We start from the raw sequence: 17679 nt of genomic DNA on the forward strand, positions 1-17679 counted from the left end.
GGTGGGACCAGAGTGCTGGCAGACAGTGTGATCACTACCTGATTTCCAAATGTCTCCCGTCTGGATGGGACACGGATCCCAACTCTTTTGGCATCTGGGCTGAGTTTTGGACACGTGTCAAGAGATCATCTATCCCCAGCCACCCTCCCATGAAGCACCAGCTCCAGGGCAGGGCAAGGAAACAGGACCACTGGGCTCCGACTCCACAGGGGGCAGTCTCACTCGGAAAAGGCCCTGCATGTTCCTGGGGAAGGGCACTGCCATCCCCAGAGCCACCTGTCCCGGATGACACTGGCTGCATGGAGGCCCGGAGAAGGGTTCTGAGGAGGCTGAAGGTACCCCGGTCTATAAACCTACCTTTGCCCAAGGACAATTCTGAAGTGCTTTGTAGAACACACCTTTGCTTCTTTCTTTGTTTCCCAAGGAAACCTGAGGTAAGAGGAAGTACAAAAATGACCAACTGAAGCACAGAAGCTCAGGCTGTAAAGACACGGCATGCAGCCTCCAGCTGCGTAGCCAGCCTGTGTGGATGGCCCAGTACCAGCTGAAGGGACTACGCAGGTACCAGAGAATGCTCTCTAGGCGACTGCTGTGTAGGGGTCATCTCCTCTCCTCAAGTGCCCCCGAGTGTGGATGCCGGACACTTCTGACTGCGAGAAATCCCGTTCTTCCTCCTTTACTGGGGCCACCCTGCCTTGGCATTAGTGAAGTACATGCAATGAGACCAGGTCAGTGAGATGAGGCTGGTGAACTTGAAAATTTGTGCAAATGAGAAAACACTTGCTTTATTATGTGCCGCTGGATGAGAGCTGTCTTTCAGAGAAATGAAATAACCAGGACTATCACGTTTCTCCAATAGCTTACCCCATATACCAGATTTTACCTTATAAAATTTTCCATCAGAAATTTCAGTATGAGTTGGGGCTGTGGCTCAGTGGTGGAGCGCGTGCCCAGCATGCGTGAGGCTCTGGGTTTGATTCTCAGCACCACATACAAATAAATAAAATAAAGTCCATTAAAAAGTAAAAAAAATATTAAAAAAAAAAAAGAAAAAAACTTCAGTCTGAGTGCGTGCAGGTTTTCAGCAGGCTTTCTCTCTGGCTCTCTAGATCTAAAACCCTTAGTCTCAAATCAGTTCCACTGTCATGTTCCCAGCTGTGTGTGTGGAAGGACACAGCTGGGGGCCTCTCCTGACCTTCCAGGGAAGCACAGCGGCCCAGGATAGCACCTGCTGGCTGGTGTGAGCAGAGCCCAGGGAGCTCAGTCGGTCTCTGTGCTTGCCTCCTCCCTCAGACTTCCCGTGCTGCAGGAGAGGTTCTAGTGGACACCGGCTCTTCTAGTCACACAGCCAGCACGCTGCAGCTAACTGGACCAGTAAGAGCTGTTGACTGAGCTCCCGGAAACCTGGACCACAGCATCCAGACTCCGATTTGCTGCTCAGGAACTCCACTTTTCAATCTTTCAAGGTTCACTCCCAGTCACAGGGACTACAGCTTGCACTGTAACCGCAGCTATGAGACCCCTGCTTTGGACAAGGCTCAGCTTCTCCAAGAGCCAGCCACAGGACTCAGGGGACTCCCGTGTGCCCTTACTACTGTGAGCCTCCAGTTCTGAGGCTGGCCTGCTGAATTCACAACCAAGGAGCCCGTGTAAGTTGTCTTTCCTTCCCATGTTAATATGCATCAATGTCCTCTCCTAACTCCTGACTCAACTGAACTTTTTCTTCCTTTTTGAAAGAACAAAGAAAAACTGTATTACTACTTCCTCTGTCATGCACAGAATCCTGGAAGCCAGCAAATCCAGTTACAAGTTACTTCAAGTAAGAACTCTTCTCAGGGCATTTCCTTCATCAACAGGCCACAGGAAAATACTGTCCTTTGCTGTACCAGGTATGGAAGGCTTGACGCTAGGTGAGAACTCAGTGGTGACTGTGTGTTTTCCACCCATGGTTTTGGATTCTAAGACAAGGCCTTATACACACCTTCACCTCTGAACAGAACAAGCCTCAAGTGAGAGAAAAGTCTGTGGGCACTACCAGCTCTCCTGGTCCCTCCATCACCGTCTAAATGTCATCTTGACAACCGAGACTCCTGGTAAGATTCCGTCAGGGCTGAAACATAACTCAGGGTGATACCCCCTTGTCTGGAGTTCCTGTGATATTCCTGTCACCCCCACGGTGTTGTGGCTGGGTAAATGTGTGTCCTCAGGCAAGCCAGGAGCACCTCAGGGCACCAACTGGGTCTTCACATGGAACCAGAGAAAAGAGAGCTGATGAAAGACGAGAGCTGCTGGTAGGTCTACGCCCCTCTCGCCAGGCCCCGCTGTCTGCTGGCAGATACTAAGAGGGGCTCACAGTCATGAATATCTACCTTTTGCAGCTCAGAAGCTTCTCCCAAGGACCTGAGAGCCACTGTGGGATGGTAACCCTCACCTCAGTCTCCAAGGCTCCATGGAGAATGGAATCCTAACTCTGATAACTAACAAGCATGGCTGCCCTGGTCTGATTACACTAGCCGCACTTTGTACTTCTCTCTGAACTCCCCTTCCCCAGTTTAGTTACCTGATTTACAAATCACCGATCCTGGAGGTCACAGAGCTGAGCTATATACCATCAGCCTCCCACTAGCTGAGCTACAGATGACACCTCTGGCATGTGTCATGATGGTGACAGCTGCCTAGGTTAATTTTCAGGCACTTGGTTATATTTGCTGAAACCACCCACCGACTCCTCAGCTGGGCCTGTGCAGGTGTCCAGTGGGAGACCTTTTCTGTCAGAAGGTCAAGATGATCTCCACGTTCAGATCATATAACTCTGTTTTCTGTACATGTCTCATAAAGAGCCATGAAGTTTCATCACGCATACACGGAATGCAGATTACTTCATCTCCAATCATTCTCCCACGCTGCACATCAGCCTGCTTCTTTATCCCATAAATATCCCACAAACCCTACCCTCAGGAGGTGGATGAGACATGGCCTCCTGTGCCACACTCTGCTGCCTTGTGAATCAACTCTTTTGCAAAACTTGTTTCAACGACTGGCATCCTGTGCAGTGGGCAAATGGGCCTGGGCTGGTCACACTGTTACCATCTCTGAGCATGTCCTGATCCCATCAATGAGTCCCCAGAGGGGGCAGGATAGAGCTTACACAGAGGCCACCCTTCCTTCAGCCTCAGCCCTGGGAGCTGAGACACACACACGTGAGCATCATGCAGGCGAGCCCCTCCGGAGCAACCACCCTGTCTGCCCTGAGCGGAGCACTATCCGTTCTCCGCTCCACGGCAGGGAAGAACACCAGTGGCACAGCAGGTGGCAGCCACCACCAGGCCAGCCCAGCACACCTAACAAGTGTTTGCACTCTCCCATTTCGAGAAGCTGTTTGGTGCTTCTTCTCCGACGTGTTCCACCTCTAGAAAGGGGAAGCAACATTTCTAAGAAAACGAGAAGATGAAAGTCTTCAGGCTTTTGCAAAATCTGATTCTCTTTTCTTGTCTCATTATAAACATATCTGAGCAACTGTTAGCTCACAGAATTTTTTCAGGCAATTTGACAAAACTGATATCCACTCTCCTCCAATAAAATGTCATCTCTGTAATACTTCCTCTGTGCCTCACTGGCACTGTGAGAGGTTTGCTCATTCACCCCAGGAGGGCAGCTGAAAAGACTCTCTTCCCTCCCACCAGCCCTTGTCAATGGTGGCCTCTTAACATGGCCTGAATTCTGCCAGCTGTCAACAGGATGGGACAAGAAACTGTACTGGAGGGCAGAAGAATCTAGTGACTAACCATTAGAAATGCCACTGTCCCCTTTCACGTAGTAAGACTTCTTTCTTCAGTCCCATGGAATCAGCTGACTAGCTTATCAATAGTGACATTTCCTTCCTTGTTGTATTGGAACATGACCAGAGAATCTTCAGAATAACTGCAACTTTAGCCAAAACAACAAAAAAGTTTAGTTGAAATGTTAGTATTCATGCAGAAAAATGCCCTGGAAATCCTAAAAGCCAGGTTTCACCTTGCTATGTTCCAACCTGAATGGAGAGTCTGAATGGTATTGGTCCACTTCCTGTTCCTTCCACATTCTCCACGGCCAGCAATGTTTTTAATCCCTCTATCATATTTGCCATGAAAAGAGCAAGAAGCGAATCTGTTCGGATGTTCACGGAAGGCTCCAGCAGGGGTGACCAGCGGCCACCCCAGGGTCCCACCCTCCACGGGGACTTCTCCTGGCACTTGCAGCTGTATCTGGGCTCTTGTTTGGTTTATTCACTGTACTTATTTGATAAGGTGCCAATAGCTCACACAGGAACTGTGAGGCAAAGTCACAGCTCTAATTAATCCTTAGTTCTGACACCACCTTTGCAAACAGACAAGTTCCTTCAGAGTCTAGTTCTTTTTTCCAAGTGGATGGTACTTTTTGTCCTACAACCCAATCAAACCTGGCTCATGACAAAGACTCAATAAAAATACTGGAATTTGCACCTTACCCTATCTCTACTATAAAAGTCTAGAGAAATTAAACCAGTAAATTTGCAAGCGGACCCTGTTTAAACCTACATCTGCTTTGAAAGAGTGACAGAGTATTCATGCTGGAAAAATCAGAGAGGGACTCTGGCAAAACCCCAGTCCTCCCGATTCTTCAGCACCACGTCACCTCTGACTAACAGGCAGCACCCTGCTTGTAGCCACAAGTGCCAGGCCAGCATAGGACCCCTTAAGGCTTCCACTTCACACAAAGCATAAAATCTCTAAAGAGCAAGCACAAGGGAAATGCACCAATTGTGGAAATTCACTTTCAACGCCAACTCCGACCCCTTAGGGTTAGCCCATCCTTCCTGGATATGCCAGGAATAGTTGTCCTGAGATAGTGTGTCCTCCTGATCCTCAGGTCTTCAGCGCATGGCCCCTTTCAGAGGTCAGGAAGGTACACCTAGATGAATTCTGGAATCTAAGACAGAAGTCAGGGGAGGCCCAAACCTCTCCTAACCCTCACCATCTATCATCTCTTTTAGACACCTCGGCTTTGTCATACATTAAATGTTCAAATTCTCTGACCAAATTTTGAGAACTTACCTGTGGGAACAGTCAGAAATATACATAAAATCCATGAATAAAGGTCACTTCTGGCTTCTGAAGGGCACACTATTCACTAGAGGTCAGCTAGATGTGACTTGAGTAGCCGTGAACTAAAGCAACAAGCAGGAGGCCTAGAAGACTGCGTTGTAAAGAACCAGGCAACTGGGAAGCAGACGTACCCAAGTGAAGGGGGCCAGCCCAGTGCCAGGTCAGGCCCAAAGCAAAGCCAATTCAGTCTGGGCAGCCAGAGAAGCACCTTCCAGTCTGCACCCTCATGCTGGCAAAATTAAATGGTGCTTCACCAGTGAAGTAAACACAAATCTACGAGGAAATGTCTAATTTAAAAACCACATTCTAGACTGAATTTCTAATAACAAAACTGAATCAGAACCTGGAAATTCTTATGAGCAAAATGACAGAGAATTTAGGTTCCCTTCAAAAGAAAGCTCTTAGGCCATTTTCCAAGTTGCTGACTTAATGAAGTCAACTCAGAGAAACCAGTATTAAGTTCTATTACATCAGACAGCCCAGTAATTACTAATTGGTTTTGTTCTACCAAATAACTTGAGTAAATATGCAATCCACAACCTCCTCATGAGTCCTGAGAGAAATGACACTGTCCGGGAGGCTTGACGGTGAAAAGGGTCCCTCCTAGCAGCAGCTCCAGGCCACACACACTTTCACACTTAAAAAGGAAGACACAGGGCTGGGCTGTGGCTCAGCGGAAGAGCGCTTGCCTAGCATGCGGTGAGGTGCTGGGTTCGATCCTTAGCACCACATGTAAATAAATGAATAAAATAAAGGTCTTGTCAACATTTTTTTTTTAAAAATGGAAGAAGCAGAGTTCTATACAAGCAAAAGTCAAAATATTTCCTTACCAAAAAGTTCAAATACATCCTCCACAGTAAGGGGCACTGGCTGCCGTTGTCGCTCCGTACTGCGTTTTCAAACAGGGCTCTGATCCGGTGTGTTAAGCCGGTCTCCGGGATGGTGGCATGGATCTCTCTACCGCCCACCCTGCAAGGCAAGGGCTCATGTAACCAAGACAAGTTCTCTTCCCTGTGCAACCTGCAGGAAGGGATGCTCAAGTGACAATAAAGGTCAGCAACAGCTGGGTCAGAGTGTATCAGGGTGTGCTGTCCTTCAAGTGTTGAGTGTGGCGGCACCCAGTGCAGGTAAGATGCAATTTCCCCAAGGCCAGAGGAAGGCAGTGGCCACGGTTCTGTGGTTTCTGCCCCACACAAAGACGGTCCAGAAGTCACAAATTCTTTGTTTCTCTTCTCTCATTTCTAAAGAAACTACCCTACCCTGGGGGCAGAGTGACCCCTCCGCCCACAGGTCGGTTCCTCTGTGCCTCCTCCCCTCCCCCACTTCCCCTTAGGCTCCCCAAACCTAGGCTTGGGGGTTAGATGACGTGGGGTGTGGAGCATCCTCTGTCTCTGAGCTCCAGCCGAAGAAGAGGGTAAGTGAGGAGGTCTTTCTACCATGGCTGGTACAAAGCACACTGCCCGCAAATCGACCAGTGGTAAAGCACCCTGGAAACAATGGCTACAAAAGCCGCTCACAAGAGTGCGCCCTCTACTGGAGGGGTGAAGAAACCTCATGGTTACAGGCCCGGTACTGCGGCGCTTCATGAAATTAGACGTTATCAGAAGTCCACGGAACTTCTGATTCGCAAACTCCCCTTCCAGCATCTGGTGTAAGAAATTGCTCAGGACTTCAAAACAGATCTGTGCTTCCAGAGCACAGCTACTGGTGCTTTGCAGGAGGCAAGTGAGGCCTATCTGGTTGGCCTTTTTGAAGACACCAACCTGTGTGCTATCCATGCCAAACATGTAACAATTATGACAAAAGACATCCAACTAGCATGCCGCATACGTGGAGAATGTGCTTAAGAATTCACTATGATGGGAAACATTTCATTCTCAAAAAAAATTTTTTTTCTCTTCTTCCTGTTATTGGTAGTTCTGAATGTTAGATATTTTTTTCCGTGGGGTCAAAAGGTACCTAAGTACATGACTGCAAGTGGAAAAATAGGGGACAGAAATCAGGTATTGGCCGTTTTCCCATTTTCATTTGTGTGTGAATTTTGAATATAAATGCGGGGATATAAAGCATTAATGCAAGTCAAAATGTTTCAGTGAACAAGTTTCAGCAGTTCAACTTTATAACAGTTATAAATAAAACTTAAATTTTTCTGAACAATGCCAGCATCTGGATTTTTTTAAACAAGTCAATTTCTTATTGACAGCAACTAAATGGTGTTTGTGTAGCATTTTTATCACACAGTAGATTCCATCCATTCACTATACTTTTCTAACTGAGTTGTCCTACATGCAAGTACATGTTTTTAATGTTGTCTTTCTTCTGTGCTGTTCCTGTAAGTTTGCTATTAAAACACATTAAACTATTAAAATAGAAAAGAAACTACCCTACCCTTAAATCAGAATAAAAATTCTACTTCCTGAGAAGGAAAGACCTTTCCACTCAAAGTAGATGAGGTAAAACTCACATGCAGTGAAAAAATCCCAATGGAAGAAATAAAAATCAAACACTATTCAAAGGCAATTTTGTCTTATTTATAAGGTTGCAGCGAAACCACAGCAAAGATTCCAGAAGAAACAATGACACCTAACTAATAAGTTCACAAGACTATCATTTAACCTTTAGATATAATACACTGTGTCAAAAGATAGCATGTGAACCACAACATGGCCCCTGAGGTAACAGTGACAGACTAGAAATTACCATGCAGTCTTTGGGTCAAGCACTTACCTCACGGACCCTTCAGAGCAACCATAAGAGGCGGATCTTTAACTATTCTCATTCGATAGAGCCTACCAGAGGGGTGAAGCAACTTGCCGGAGGTCACCCAGCTGCTAAGCAACAGAGCTGGCACTGCAATCAGAACTGACCTCCAGAGCCTAGGCTGTCAACACTGTGCTTTCACATGGCGCCCCCAGACACTCCAGTGGCCTCTCAGATGCACACCAGGAGCAACACTCACACCCCAAGAGGCCCATGCCCAGGAAGACAGCCACCAAAGCCTCTCATGGAAGACGTTGCTACTCTCTAAGTGTCTTGCTCATCCTCAGCGTGTTCTCTACAGCACCCGGGGCGCCCACAGCTGGTGCTCCAGCCCTGTACCCCGTCCACTCCTGATATCTGGCAAGGGCACAGGAAAATGGCGAGCATCCCAGAGAGGTTTGTGACACACACGAACAAGATGGCCTGTAGTTACCTCTGAACAGTTTCTACCAGTCTTTTCCTCATTTTCTCAGCTTCAATTGCAAATAACCATGGCTCCATGGGTTTGGCAGACCTGGTCATTGCATCAAAGAATTTTCTGGTCTTGCTAGCACTGTGAGACTTATTTTGAATCTGAACATATGACCTCCAAAGAACCTGGTTGCCAGGATACAGCCTCAAAGCCTCCGAGAGTGCCTCTCGTAGTGGCGTCAGAGGGTACACGTTAACTTTCATGTGAAATCTCAACAGACTTGTGTGCATCAGTGTGATGGCTTCTAGAACGCTGGTCAACTTCTGGGAGCAGGCACTGTCCTCCAGACCAGGGCCTTCTGGGAAAACAGAACCCTTCAGTTTGGCAAATAGCTGTTCATATATCTGCACAGCAGCATCGATCCCTACGGTCAAATACTGGAAGAGCATAAAGCACTTGACCAAGCTACTAAGACAGTTTAAAGAGTCAGCAGGAGCTGGATCAGAGACACAGCTCTTAACCACACAGTCTTGTAGCGCATGCTCATAAGCCTTTCGAGCTTTCAAAACATGAATGGGTAAGACCTGCCCAGTGAAGGGCCCATAGGGACCACTCTCTGTCAGTCGGGTTAGTATGTGAACGGCTCGAGCTGTTGTGGCCCCTGCAGAGTCCAGCGACAGCTCCAGCTCCAGCTCAGCATAGAGCAGACTGAGTTCACAAAGTTCACGGTCTTTCAGCTCACTGCTGCCCACCATGCTGAGTGCTGTATCAAAAACTTTTCGGGCATCTTCTATGTTGCCAAGCAACCACTCCAGATGTGCATACTGCTTCCAGAGGCAGAAATTATTACGGTTTTCTGGCTCTTTGAGGAGGTTCTTGGCTAGTTTTTTGCAGTTCTTCCCCTGTGACTTTAATCTCTTCTTGTTTTTAGTGTGCAGACACCAAATGACCTACAAGACAAAAAGAATCAAAGGATGACTCTGGGTGCTCTGTAATTTTCAAGCAATCTCTTTGTACTGTTCAATTCTAGAAAGCACTGGCAGCACAGTGCAAAGGCCACTATATCTCCTTTTCTGTGTGTTTGGTAAACACCGAGGCTCTCTGAGCTGGAAAAGAAACAAGGGTGTACCAAGGCCTCAGGACCCATAACATTAACACATCCAGGTTTCCATTTTATATCTCCATAAACAAAGTTTATACACTTCAAATGCTCTTCTTCAAAGAGATGTGGCCACATTTTACTGAAGACACTATTTTAGCACAACCTGGTGTGTGTAAGCTGTAGTTGGCTTCAGAACTCTGAATGTTAAGAGTCAATACTAACTGTGGCCAGCAGAGGGCAGAGCAGCAGGCTGAGACTAGTTTTTGAGCAGACAGCTATTCCGCTCAGGATGAGCAGCTTATTTCATCTACCCTAATAAGCACTTACACCCTTTAACCCTGCTAAGCTCGCACTAGTTAACACCACTGCCACATCATCACAGGCATCTGGTAAGAACCTCCACGTGACAGCTCCAGCACCACGCCCTGGACTGGCTCCTGCTTTCCCCCTCTTCCCGCAGCCCCTCTGAGGGGCAGTCACACACACGACGTGCCTCCAGGAGCCACTGAAGGCACAGTTTCTGGAGGAGCACTTGGGGCCCTGCAATGCCTAACACTGATGTAAAATGAAAGGGAGGAGGCGGCTGGAGTTACCTTGGCAATCTCGTACCGTAGCCAGGAAAAGCAGAGTTGAGATTTTTGCTTGCCTGAAAACAAAGGCATCACAAGGTGGAAGACATTGCGAATGAACTCTTCGCCCTCGCGGTTGTAACCCCGGGTCCAGCGGAGACAGCCCAACCGGTCCATGCGGCCAACACAGCTGATGCCAGAAAATGAAGGGTTGAAAAAAGTCAAGGGCTTTTCATCACAGAGTCCACTGTCAAAGATGCTGCTCTCATCCATGGCCAGGTACAGGCAGGAGGCTGGAGGAACAAAGCCAGAAGGTACACCCAAGAACTGCAGAAAGGCTTCCATCAGCTGGAACTGAAGATCTTGGCTGGAAAGTCTGATCAGAGATTGTCCAATATCATCAAACAACACCTATATCAAAGGCCAAATAAAGTGATCTGTTTAATGAAACTCTCAAATTCATAAGACTTCTGTCTTCACGATTTTTCACAATTCTTTTTACATGGATATACTAATGAGTCAACACTATTCAAATTAAAATAAATATTAAATAGAAACTAAGTTTTCTGCAAAATACAAAAAAGCTGGATGGCTCCCAAGGCCACCTGGACAGCTAGAGAATTGCTAGCAGCCCAAGACCACTACCATTTTCACATATCTGGGAAACTGGTAAGGCAGGCACAAACAGCCTCACACCAACCACTTCCAAAGCATCCTGCTGGATTCGTAGATCTAGACCATGTTCACTTCAAAAAGCACACATAATTGCTTTCATAATTACTATAACAAATTACAATTGTGAAATCTTTTTACCTTAGGATAGAAAAATTCTATTTGTGGATTTTTTTGCCCAATTTTCTTCAGGAAATGAAAACTGCAGATAAACAGGCCTGGGTAATGACAAGCGCAGTGGACTATGTTAAGAGCAATTAAGAACCTAACACCAACTGTACACTACTGATTTCGTGTAACTGTTTTAAAATGTAAGGCCAAGGACACTCACTACCCTTTTTTTGTCTCAAGGTGCTTGCTGCTTGTCTGGTTCATCTTTGTGGCTCTCAGCAGAGGAAATCAAAATGCAAACACAATAAACCTGGGACTCAATAAATCGAAAAATCAGAAAGATTCTGTCCCCCAACCCCGGATTAGAGAAAAAGTTAAATGATAAGAAGCCACTCACAGCAGCTGTGTGCTCCAGAAATCAGCTCCACTGGACAGGTGGAATTCTAAGTCAAGAACCAACTTCCCAAAGGTTAGCTCTGAACTCTATAAGACCCCTGAACACCAAAGGGAGACCACAGAATCCCCTAAACACAGCTGCAGTCAGGAAAGAGGCCTCCCATGCAGATGCACCTCCCACAGCAGGCTGGGAGCTGAGGTTTCCCTGGAATCTGGTCCTCCTGCCTGGACAGTACCTGCTTCTCCAGCCCTACTTCTCTGTCTTAACTCCTGTCTGACCACCCTGTTCATCACCCCTCAAACAGGCTGGCACCATGCATCAAAAAACAACCTTCAACATCCAAGAACATTACCCGAGCACAGAACGAGCATTGTTCTAGGCGCTGGTGACACAGCAGTGAACAAGAAGCAGAACACCCCACCTTCAAGGCAAGTCACTTGCAAGGAGGGTCACAGGGACTTGTCACTGAGAAAATCTACTGGTTCACATAACACTCACCAAGCAGCAGAGCCAGTAGCTGGTTACTTCCAGGCATCAAAAGACCACTTCCTCCCTCATTTTAATTTAAAACCTACAGAGCTGCTAACCCCAAAATGCAGAGCAGCACATTCCAAACCATGTAATGAAAGTAAACGAGGCAACACAAGTTAAGTGTCTAGTACTCAACAGTTATTCAACCAACAGGAGCCCTTCCTCTGCAAGACAAGCTGTGTGCCTACTGCCCTAGAAACGGTCTCTCCATTCTGCTCCTCTTGTCTGCTGGAGTCGAGTCCAGCTGCTACATCTCCATGGATCCAAGAGAATGGGTGAGGGAGTGAACACAGTGATCCAAATTTTCAGAACCTGAGGCAACACGGTTCCATATGAAAAGCTAACTCAATGACCTGGAAGACACTCTCCAAAGGGGTGAGCACGAGAGCCTACCTTCAACAGGATTTACCTGGTCACGTGCCAATAAGCGCTCCCATAACCAGACACGAGGGAAATTCTATCCTGATACTGGGCAGGAGGGTAGTTTCCCCAGACACAGGAACAGGCCAGAGTCTCCTGAGCCAGTCAAGCACTAGGGCAGCCCCAGCAACTTCTTTCAGACAGGGAGACATAACGGGAAAGAGAGGAGGACAAAGATCCCACGGTCAGCTTCCTGCCTGTGGTGGAGGGCACGTGCCTGTCTCTCGGGATCTTCACAGTCTTCCTCAGTTTGCTTCTTCGTCTTATCAGGGCGCCAGGGCCTCCAGTGCCTCTGATCTCGGGAACGCTCAGCAGCAAGCCAGATCTGCCACCGGGGCAGAGTTTTCTCTCTTATCTCCTGGTCATCTTCTTCTGGCTCGTCGTCATCCTCATCTAGACAAGAATGAAACTTCCAGTTCACCTCAGCAGTAAATAAAATCCCCATGGTCACCCAGGCAGCCCACTGTGCCAGGTACTGTGTGGGCAGCTGCCATGCCAAGATGAGTCACAGCCAGGCCAGCCCCCCCAGGCACTCAGGGGCATCTAGGGACTCCCCCAAGCTCCAGGAAGAACAGGCAAGAAAGATGATGAAATCAGATGATTTGAAATGCTATCACAGCAAAAAGAGAATGATAGATATTCTAGACCAGCACTGTCCAAAAGAACTTTCTGCAGAGGTGAAAATGTTCTTCATCTGTGCTAAAACAGTAGCAACTAGCTACAAAGAACTTCCTGGGAACTTGAAATGTAATGAATAAAAAACTGAATTCTTAATTTAATTTCACTTTAATTAATTTTTGAAGAGTCACAGGCAGCTAGAGGTCACTGTTTTGGGCAACACAGTTTTAGAATGCTAAATGTTATTTAGTGACTGCATTGGTTTAGATTTCCTTAAGCCATCAGAATATTTAGCCGGTGGCTTTACCATTTATTATGACATCACTATAACTAGATTAAAAACAAGTCAATTCAGGATACCCAGTAATTTCTCTTTCCTAATTCTGAACATGCAGAAATGAAAGCAGAGAAAAATCTCAGTTGCTTGCAAAGTTCAATGTTAAAAAATAAACAGGGTATATAAAATGGTATATAAATGCCACAAAGGTTTGGCAGTATCCTATGAAACTAAATATGCACTTACCATAATTGCACTCTTAGGCACTAATTCCAGAAAAACAAAAAACCTATGTTCACACAAAATCCTATTACACTAAAGTTCCTAGCAGTTTTATTCATAACAGCCCAAAGATCCCATAGTAAGTGAACAGTTAAACTGTGATATATACTGTGGACTACTACTCAGTAAAAACAAACAACTATTAATAGCCACAATTCTCAGGGGGCTTGTGCTAAGTGAAAGGAATCAATCTCAAAAAGCTAGAGAAAATAAGCATTGCAGAGGATGTGGATAGACTGAAGTCTGTGCACTGGTTGTAGAAATATAAAATGGTAGTCATTGTAAAAAACAGTATTGATATTTCAAAAAATTGAACATAGGATTATCACCGGAGTGGGCAATTCCACTTCTGATCATATACCCAAAAGAACCGCAAGCAGGGACTCAAACAGATGTTTTACACCCATGTTCATGACAGCATCAGCAACCACCAAAGGTGAAGCAAACCAAGTGTCCATCAAACAAACAAAATGTGGTACCCACATACCATCTTAAAAGAAAGGGAAATTCTGGGCTGGGGCTGGGGCTCAGTGGTAGAGTGCTTGCCTAGCATGTGTGAGGCACTGGGTTCAATTTTCAGCACCACATATAAATAAACAAAATAAAGTTATTGGGTCCATCTATAACTAAAAATATTAAAAAAAAAAAAAGGGAAATTCCAACACATGCACAACACAGAAGAACCTTATAGACACTACGGTAAGTAGAATAAGTCACAAAAGGACAAATAATTACAAAACCACTCTTGTGTGAGGTTACTAAAGCAAGAATGGCAGCTGCTACAGGGAGAGGGAATTAATGAGCACAGTTTCAGGTGAGGAAGATGAAAACGTTCTAAAGATGGTGGAGAACAGATCAGTGGTTCTAGTGTTTGGGGAGGTGGGGACAGGGGCACTAAAAAGGGGAGGCACGGGGGAGCTTTGTGGTGATAAACCAGATCTGTGTCGTGACTGTGGTGGTAACTGCACGAAGCTACATGGGACCCAAATGCCTAGGAAACACACACACAGGTGCAGACTAGTGAAACCAGAATAACCTCTGCAGACTGTACCAAGGCCAGCTTCTGGTTGTGAAACTTGACCCACTGTGCGCAACTGAGCAAAGGGTTCACAAAACTTCATGCACATTTTTTTTTGCTCCTTATAAATCTTTAAGTATTTCAAAATAAGAAAACAACAAAAATCCTGAATAATTTAAATGTATATCAGCATTCTACCTAAACATTTTTCTGTGTTTCTCAAAGTAAAACACTAAAATGTATCCATCATTGTTGAGAGCAGGGTGGTATCTGTGCTGCTAACTGTCTCAAGGACAAACAGGACTGCTGGGCCCCTGTGCTTACCAAGGTTGTTAAGAGATATTTGTCCGAGGAATGTACGGTTGCCTGGAGACCTTATCTGTCAAGGACGGGAGCGGGGCTTAGCACCGACTCATCTCCTGCATAGTTCACCCCTTCCCTCCTCCCTTCTTCCACTAGGACCGTTCAGTTCTGGCAGGACCCAATGAGAATCAAATAGATTGGCCGGACCCAACCAGAGGAGGACTAATGTTTAGCTGTTCAAATGTTAACCAATTAAAAGAACACTGTAAAACTGCTTGCCTTTCATTATAAAAACCCTGCTAACGAGGGCTCGGGGCCTCTCTTAGCGTCACCGGTTAAGGACGCAGAGGACCAGGCTCGAGCTTGCTAATAAATGACTCTTTGTTGCTTGCATTGATCGTGGTCTCTGGTGGTCTTTGTGGGGTCTCGAGTCTTTGGGCACAACATATGGGGGCTCGTCCAGGATGCCCCAAGCTCACCCAGACACCTGATCATAGAGTCATAAGTGACACCTTCGGCCGGTGAGTAAGGCATTGCCGTGTGTTTTCTGGTCTGGATTGCCTGCAGGTTCTGGTTCTGGGCTGGCATAGTCCTGGCGGACGCGCTATAGGACCCCAGCAGGGTCTCGGGAGACGTCCCCTCGACCTGTCGGGCGACCTTGTCGCATCTGGTAACTCTGTCACATCTGGGCAGCTTCTGTGCTGCATCTGGGCAGCTTCTGTGCTGCATTCGGACGACTTGTCACATCTGGTGACTCTGTCACATCTGGGCAGCTTCTGTGCTGCATCGGGCAGCTTCTGTGCTGCATTCAGGCGACTTTGTCGCATCTGGGTAAATCTTTGTCCCATTTGGGCATTGTGTTGCGACTGGGCAACTCTTTGATATAATCAGAAATTGTTTGTTTTTATTGACAAAGTACCAGCTAGCCAATTTTTGATTTAGCGCCCTACGTGTCTGTCTGTTTGTGTATTGTACTATATGGTCTTTACTCTTGCCTTCTATTAAATTCTTCATTGTGTTAATTCGATCTTAGGCTTAGGGATACTCATTGCAGGGTACTTTACAGTCCTCCTTGTTCCTGAGAGATTTGTTTACTCCAATCCCCCTAGGCAGAGAGCTCAGCAGCTCCATTCCTCAAAAGTAGTAAGAAATAATGTTTTGTGATTTTCTGCATTCAAACCTAACCTGATTTCTCAACCACGAAGAAAAAGGTGTCCGTTTTAAACTCCTGGGCTGCTACACAGAACTAACTCATTCTCTAGGATTCTTGTTTTGTTTTGTTTTTTCTCTGATGCTGTATTTTTGAGCTCATAATTTTGATCCTGCATACGTAGGTTAATGATTTTTTTGATCAGTTCTATTTTTATTCAACTAGAGTTTTGGAACATCTGTTACACTGCAATGGAGATTCACCTATAAAGTTACAAGGCCTTTGATTTTGTATTATTTGTATGTCGTGCTAATGTCATGTTTTGTCTGTATCAAAACTGAGCGCTCCTAAAATTAAAATTTAAAAATGGATCCAAATACTTTTATTCACGTGATTTAAAAGGGTTCAATTTAAATTGGGTAAACTAATAAAAGTAAAATGTCTTTAGAAATAACTCGCAAGTCTCTAGGTGGTCAAACTAATGGTATGTTGATGTTAAACAATGTCTAATATCAATTGTTTCTAGGACTTTTCTTCAACAGGAAAGAGACAGCAAATACTGTTCAGGACACTTGTCTGATATGTTGGTTTTTACAGAATAAGTGAAGAGTTAACATGTATGGGATTACTCAAATGTGTTTGTTGGTGACATCTGATTAATTTGCAAAGTTAAAATGCTCATTGTTAAATAACATCAAGTACTTTTAACTCCTTAAATTACATGGGGTAACATACTTAAACATTATTGGTGTTTTCATAGGTTGGTAAATTAAAAAGGGTTTATAATTGCTTTGTGTCATTACTAAAAACAAGGTTATTAAGAGTTATGTTCTAACAGATAAAACCTCAACTCAGAGGGTGAGCGTTCCATCTGCTCCCTTACCACTTCCCTCTGCTCCCCCTCCAGTTCTGCAAAGCTCCAAGGAGCTCTTAGATTTGGATTTAGAGTTACCATCTCCCCTTTCACTGTGTTTCAGTTAGAGTACTATAAACCACAAAGTATTTTATCTTGTTAAATCGGAGTAATTTGTCTAAATTCAAAAATTTCATAAGAGTTGTTTCAGAATGTGGACAAAAAGGGGTCAACAGATAGGAAAGAGAAAATAAAAGGTTCTGGGTTTGGAAATATACTTAATAAAAAGGAAAAGAAAATGTTTCTGGGTAAGAAAGTGCCTGTGTGATGGAATACATGAGGGTCTAAGTAAGTGCTAAGAAAGTCTGTGTGTAACTAAGTTGGTTGTGTGTATGTGAGACAGCTAAAGCTATTTAAGGTTTTTCCTAAGGTGAAATACTAATGTTCTGATATAAGCCATTATCTATATGGTAAAATGACATGGTAAAACAACAAGGATTTCTTAGAAACACTAATTTACTCTTAACTTTGTGTCTATTAAGTTTTATTCTTTAAAACAATTAGTCTTAAAAATTGGGGTTTATACAATTATGGTTAAACAACTGTTAAGAGTATTGTACTATGTTAGAGTCTAAATTTTTCTTTAAAAACTGAATTTAGTAAGATTAAAGTGTCAAGGTAATTGTGAAATGGTCACTCCTTGTATATTAAATGTATTCATATTTTCCAGGTATACAAGTTTTTAAAGCAGGAAATTTGTCAAGCTGCTATTCTCCAGAATAAACTTGTCTGTACTGGTAATATTAAACTTAAAGAGTACATTTTATTGGGGATTTATTTCTATCATTTAATTTTCTATTATGGGACATATTATCAGTAAGGTATATGTAAAATTGGTTACTTATTTCACTGAGATAAAAATTTAAATGTAAATGTATATCTAAGAGTTAGTGACAGACTGATTTGTTTAAAGGTTCATATTGTAGAAGGTGAAAGCATTTTGCTACACAAAAGAAAAGTTAAAAGCTCTCTCAGCCTTTCTTTGATTGATTCCTGTTTTGGATATAATGTTAGACTGTGT

General features: G+C 44.8%; 1 protein-coding gene across 3 annotated transcripts in view; it reads right to left on the reverse strand.

Moving 5' to 3' along the window:
- Nucleotides 1–17679, reverse strand: part of Nrde2 (NRDE-2, necessary for RNA interference, domain containing) — a 59458-nt gene that overhangs the window by 11001 nt on the left and 30778 nt on the right. For 2 of the 3 annotated variants that reach the window (XR_007107270.1, XM_047541708.1), the window contains exons 9-13: nt 12315–12490; nt 9991–10377; nt 8317–9245; nt 5954–6092; nt 358–429 (exon numbers count right to left, since the gene is read on the reverse strand). Coding sequence is in view for 2 of the 3 variants with exons in the window: in XM_047541708.1 (XP_047397664.1) it covers nt 358–429; nt 5954–6092; nt 8317–9245; nt 9991–10377; nt 12315–12490 (1703 nt within the window). In the remaining variant the exon portion in view is untranslated. Of the gene's footprint in view, nt 1–357; nt 430–3022; nt 3928–5953; nt 6093–8316; nt 9246–9990; nt 10378–12314; nt 12491–17679 lie in introns of those variants that run through there. The other variant, XM_047541709.1, reaches the window with a different exon arrangement.

Source organism: Sciurus carolinensis, chromosome 2 (assembly GCF_902686445.1).
Source record: "Sciurus carolinensis chromosome 2, mSciCar1.2, whole genome shotgun sequence".
NCBI classification, from domain to species: domain Eukaryota; kingdom Metazoa; phylum Chordata; class Mammalia; order Rodentia; family Sciuridae; genus Sciurus; species Sciurus carolinensis.